At 40.9% G+C, this 6000-nt stretch overlaps 1 protein-coding gene across 4 annotated transcripts in view; it reads left to right on the top strand.

The window, feature by feature from the left end:
• The window catches only part of ENTPD7 (ectonucleoside triphosphate diphosphohydrolase 7), a 42039-nt gene continuing 36039 nt past the window's right edge, over positions 1 to 6000 (top strand). For 2 of the 4 annotated variants that reach the window (XR_001917308.1, XM_005698318.3), the window contains exons 1-3: positions 3 to 143; positions 439 to 541; positions 1862 to 2044. Coding sequence is in view for 3 of the 4 variants with exons in the window: in XM_005698318.3 (XP_005698375.1) it covers positions 534 to 541; positions 1862 to 2044 (191 nt within the window). In the remaining variant the exon portion in view is untranslated. Of the gene's footprint in view, positions 144 to 438; positions 542 to 1861; positions 2045 to 6000 lie in introns of all 4 variants that reach the window. The other 2 variants (XM_013975120.2, XM_013975121.2) reach the window with 2 other exon arrangements.

Genomic DNA, 6000 nt, shown 5'->3' with positions numbered 1-6000 from the left:
GTCAGTCATTGGCTCTCTGCGGTTTCCTTGGGGACGTGGCGCCGCCGGCTGCCCGGGCCTCCTTCCGGCTCGGTTAGAAGCTGTTTGGAGCGCTACTGGACCTAGAAGAACGGTGCTGAGGGAGCCGGCTGGCCGTTCGACCGGTGAGTGTGAGCATGGGAACGCTGTGGGGCCCGAAGGGGTGTCCAGGGAAAGAGGAACTCGCATCCCCGCCACCTGGGGACTGCGGGTTCCTCGAGGACGTCGCCGGCCCTCTAGAACACCCGGCTGCCAGGGAGCCGGGGTAGGGTCCACTGAGCCCCAGGAACGAGAGCAAACGCATCTGGAGTGGGAGCCCGGGGAGTGGGTGGGCTCCGTGGCTTCTCGTGAGGGGGAATGGGGGCATAGTCTCGTGGGCACTGCTGGAGATGAACCTGAAACCCAACCAACTCTTTCCAGGCTGCAGACTTAGGAGATGCCGAGAACGAGGAGACTACCTTTTCAAGGCAAAAGGAAAAGGAGGTGACAGGCATTGAGACCACTGAAGGGAACCCATGGCTAGGTAAGACTGCACACTTTATCCTCTGCTGGAAGCTCAGTTGGGGGCTGGCAGGCAGGTTGAGAGGCCTTGGGAGATTGTTACAAGTGTGGTTTACTCTAATGCTGCATGTGGACTTTGCAGCCTGGTCAAATGGATGCAAAGATCAGAGTTGCATTCTTTTGAAGGCAGGTACCTCAGTACTTTTCAGCGGTGTCCCAGGGGTGATTGAGTGAGTGCTTGCTCTGTTCTAATAAGTGCTACTAGGTTGTAATGTTCTTTCAGATTTCCATTTGAGTGAGGCTAGGTGCCCCTTGAGGAAGTTAAACAAAAACACAAACAAAAAAATTTTTTTGTTTTGTAATGAGCTTTGAAAACAGACTGAGGTCCTTTTGAATTAGTATGAAAAGTGAACTTCACAGTTGAATACACTTATTCATACATTATAATACTCTGAAGGTTTCAGAGAAGATTTATGTGGATATGTGGGTCAACTTGTACCAAATGAGACAGTTGTCAAATAGAATAAATGGAGAAAGATGCAGGACAGTATACCTACCGGTGTAAAACCAAAGGAGTGGAGATACACACACCCAGACACACATACACAGATATATTACCTTGATGGTATGTATTTATTCTTGTGTATGCATAAAGTCCATGAGATTGCAAAGAGTCAGACACGACTTGAGTGAGCGACACACACACACATAGAATGTCCCTGGGTAACAGTGGGATTGCAAAGAGTCAGACATGACTGAATGAAAGACACACACATACACACAAACACTGAGTGAGACACACACACACACACACACACAGAATATCCCTGGGTAATAGTGGTTGCCTCTGAGAGGGAAAGGAGGGGTTAAGGCACAAGACTCAATCTCCACTATATATCCTTTAAACTGATTTTTTTTTTTTACTGTGTGTATATGTTACCCATTAAAATAGTTTTAAAAATCAGTTAATAAATTTTCTGTCTCTTCTGTTTTTTTTTGACAGTATTCTTGGTGGGACTGTTGCAAGTGCTCTGGTTTTTCAATGTTATATGAGTTTGCACAGGGAGACTGGTGATCTTTTCATTAACATGAAGTTAGTTCTTTGAATTTCACCCTGAAGTGCAGACTCTGGAAAAAGAGCAGAGAAGGCTTTTTTAGTTTATATAGTAAAAGCTCCATGAACCATATAGGTCCTTTTCTAAACTTTGAGACCGAATGAACATTTAGACTTCTGGTGGCATAAATTTTTTGTCTTTATTAGGAAGGGCTTTAATCTAGTTTTAAAACCATTTTTAGCACTCAGTTGTAGAGACTTTTCTTACTAATGTTTGTCTTATTTCAGGATCAGTTTTTCCTTCCTCTGCCCAGCCTCCTGGTACTTCACTGTGCCCACAGTGAGCCCATTTCCCCGGCAGCGGGTGGCATTTCTAGGACTCTTCTTCATATCCTGTCTCCTTTTACTTATGTTAATCATGGACTTTCGACATTGGGGTGCTTCATCACCACGAGATAGGCAATATGAAAGGTGAGTCAGCTTTACATTGCTTTGACCAGCTTTGGTAGTGAAGTCATAAATATTTTGATAAGCTGTTTAACATACTGCTACCTTAGGATGAGATGGTTAGATGGCATTACTGACTCAAGGGACACGAATTTGAGTGAACTCCAGGAGATAGAGAAAGACAGGGAAGCCTGGGGTGCTGCAGTCCATGGGGTCACAAAGAGTTGGACACAATTTGGCGACTGAACAACAGCCACCTTTGACTCTTTTGGGGAATACTGGGGAATACTGCACTTTTAGTTAAAACTGCATGCCACTTACTACATTAAAAAGATCTTAATCCCTATTTTGGCAATGTTCAGTTCTGATTGAGAAATGCTGATGCTACCTTTCAACCATGAAAGGCATGTTTCTCTTTCCTTGTTTTGGTGGGCTGACTTACTGGGTGCATAAATGTTTACAGTTGTTACCTACTCTTGATGAATTGACCCTCTTATGGTTGTTAAATGACTCTTTATCTTTGATTGTATTCTTTGCTCTGAAATCTACGAGCCTGGTATTTCTGTGGCAGTTTCAGCTTTCTTGTGATTAGTGTTAGCATGATAGATGTTTTTCCATTCTTTTAGTTTTAGCCTTTTAGTTTCTTTGTGTTTCAAGTGTGCTTCTGGTAGACAGAGTTTAGGTGAGTCTTTTTACCCAGTCTGACAGTGTGTGCCTTTTATGTGGGCTGTTCAGGTTTTTCCATTAATCAGTTATCTTCAGGGTTTGATCTGTCTTGCTATTTGTTTTCTGCTTGTCACATCTGTTCTTTGTTTGTCTTTCCTCTTTACCCCCCCCTTTTCTTGAATACATTTTTTTATGATTCCATTTTATCTCCTTTGTTGTTTTGTTAGATATAATTCTGTTTTTTAGTTTTTCAGTAGTTGCTTTATGGTTTAAGGCTTAGAGTATACATTTTTAACTTACTACTTCAAGTAATATACCTCTTCACACAGTGTAGAAACTTAACCACAGTGTACTTTCAGTCTTCTCTTTCTCCTTGACCTTGGTGCTGTTGTTTTCCTACTTCTTGCTTCTTCTACATATGTTGTAGGCTCTACCATACATTATTATTTTTGCCTTAAGCATTCAATTATTTTTTAAAGAGGTTTTTAAAAATAAGAAAAAAAAGGTTGTATATTTACCATTTCTGGGCCTCTTCGTGCCTTTGTGTAGATTTCATATTTCCACGTATCATTTTCCTTTTGCCTAATGGTCTTCCTTTAACATTTCTAGTAGTATGAATCTGTGGTTGGTGAATTCTTTCAACTTTTATATGACTGGAAAAGTCTTTATTTTGCTTTCCATTTAAAAGAAATGTCCATCGAGTATGGAAGTCTAGGTTGATCTTTTTTTTTTCTCTTTACTTTACAGATGATGCGTCACTGTCTTCTGGCTTGTCTTAGGAGAGCTCTGTTGTCATTTTTTTCTTTGTTCTCTCTGTATGTATTGTGTCTTCCTCTGGCTGCTTTTAAGGTTTTCTCTTTATCACTGGTTTTGAACAATTTGATTGTAATGGGCTTTGGTGTAGTTTTCTTCATGATTCTTATGTTTGTGATTTCTTTATTCTTGGGACTATGGATTTATAATTTTTAATCAGATTTGGGAAAATGTTAATATTATTTCTTCAAATATTTTTCTATACTCTCCCACTTTTCCTTTGGTGTCTCCAGTGACATATGTTGAGTCATACCCACTTATGTTCCGCTCACTTTTTTTTTTCCCCAGTCTTTTTCTCTCTGTGTTTTTCTGAATATTTTATATTGTTGTGCCTTCCAATTCATTAGTATTTTCTTCTGTGAGTCTAACCTATTGTTAGTTCCATGAGAGCTGAATACCTTTTTTCACAGAAAATACATTTGGAATTATTTAATATAGCTTTTATTTGATATAGCTTACCAGTGCATAGAAGATCTGTGTTCCTTTAAAACAGTTATTTTGCTATTTATTATTTTTTAAATTTATTTTATTCTATTCAGCTACACTGGGTCTTAATTTCAGCATGTGGGATCCAGTTCCCTGACCAGGGATCGAACTCTGCTCCCCTGCATTGGGGTGCAGAATCTAAGCCACTGGACTATCAGGAAAATCCAAGTTTTGCTATTTTTTAAAGATTAGTTTCTGGTTAGGTTACAGAATGAAGTGGTAATATGTTGTGTTCATCATCTGCAACATGATTTTCTCCTTACGGCTTCCCAGAAAGTATCAATTGGGAGGCTTTGGGCTACAAGTAATAGTCAGACTGACTTACATAATAAGAATGTTTATTGGCTCACAGAATGAGAAGTCCAGGGGTAGAAGGACCACAAGTTCAACACTGGCTCTCAGGATGGGAGTCTCTGTCTCAGTTGCCCATTTTGTCAGCATACTAAGTCGTTGTACAATAGCAGCCAGGGCTACCTCCATTCTCACTCGTGTCCTGTAGGAGAGAAACAGGTCTTTCCATGCTCTCTTGAAAGAATGAAGACCCTTCCTGGAAACCTCCAGCAACTCTTTCCTTGAGTCTTTTTTTGGTCAGAATTGGGACACATGCATCCTCCCCTTAATATTTCTGGGTTGTTCTGTCCTCAGAATTTCTCATTTCCTATTCACTTTGGTCATTCATTCATTAAAACTTTCAACAAACATTTATTGACTGGCCACTATGTGCTGAGTGATAGGAACTATGGCATGGAGACCTTGGTGCTTTTTTTCAAGAAGTTTGTTTTCAACTTTCCTCCTCTAGTAACAGTATTGTTTTGTATTTTTCTTTCTTCCTTTTCAAAGAGGAAACACTTCTTTAGATCGATGACAGAGTTATTAACAATTGGTCTTGAGAAACCTGTTAGCTTTAGAAAACTCAGTCCATAATTTGAGTGTTTTAAATGCTTATTGAGATTTTCTCGACATATTTGAGCAGAGTTTCTCATTGGAACATAGCATGGTCTAATTATGGACTTATTTGTAGGATAATATGGCTAGAGTAAAGACTACTAGGCAGTGAGTGGTGATCTGTACAGCTAGAGGGACAGATCAGACTGGGCCTGTTAAACTATCTCAGGGGGTTTGATGCTACTGCTAAGTCACTTCAGTCATGTCTGACTCTGTGCGACCCCATAGACAGCAGCCCACCAGGCTCCCCCGTCCCTGGGATTCTCCAGGCAAGAACACTGGAGTGGGTTGCCATTTCCTTCTCCAATGCATGAAAGTGAAAAGTGAAAGTGAAGTTGCTCAGTCGTGTCTGACAATTAGCAACCCCATAGACTGCAGCCTACCAGGCTCCTCTGCCCATGGGATTTTCCAGGCAAGAGTACTGGAGTGGGGTGTCACTGCCTTCTCCATTTAGGGGGTTTAGACACTATCTTAAGGGTAGAGGGAAGACTTTGAAAAACTTTGAAGAGTGATGTGATCAGAACTGCTTTTTAAGAAAAGGCCACTTTGGTGGCATTATGGAGAATAAATTGGAATACTCCAATAGAGAGATGATGGAGAGAAGAAAATGCATTTCCCAATGAGGGACTCATTGGAGGTAGAGTGATCTGATAGTTCTCATCTACTACTAAACTCAGGTGGCCAGATTCAATAAATACTTGTGCTGAATTAACTGAAACAAGTTAGCCCCAGAGCTAAGGAACACTCAGACTGTGCTTGTATAGTGACTTAAAATCCTCACACCCCTGACAAAATCTTTACACCCTGTAATGCTCTGGCTAAGCAGCCAGTAGTCGTATAGCCTTAGAGCTCCTTGTTCTTTATTGAAAGGTTGTTTGCATATGGCCACAAATTACCACGTGTCCTTAAACTTCACTCATGGCTGCCTATATGAGGCATTTAGGAAACAAGCATCTGTTGAGAGCTTGCAGTATGTGAGACACTGAGCTAGATGCTAGAGTACAAAGGTGAATAAAACGTGGCCCCTGAACTCAAGGAGTTTGTAATCTAGGTAGGAAGGCAGATGTGAA

Source organism: Capra hircus, chromosome 26 (genome assembly GCF_001704415.2).
Source record: "Capra hircus breed San Clemente chromosome 26, ASM170441v1, whole genome shotgun sequence".
In the NCBI taxonomy this organism is placed as follows: domain Eukaryota; kingdom Metazoa; phylum Chordata; class Mammalia; order Artiodactyla; family Bovidae; genus Capra; species Capra hircus.
The sequence above is the reverse complement of the archived record's forward strand: the minus strand, read 5'-3'. Positions and strand labels throughout refer to the sequence as shown.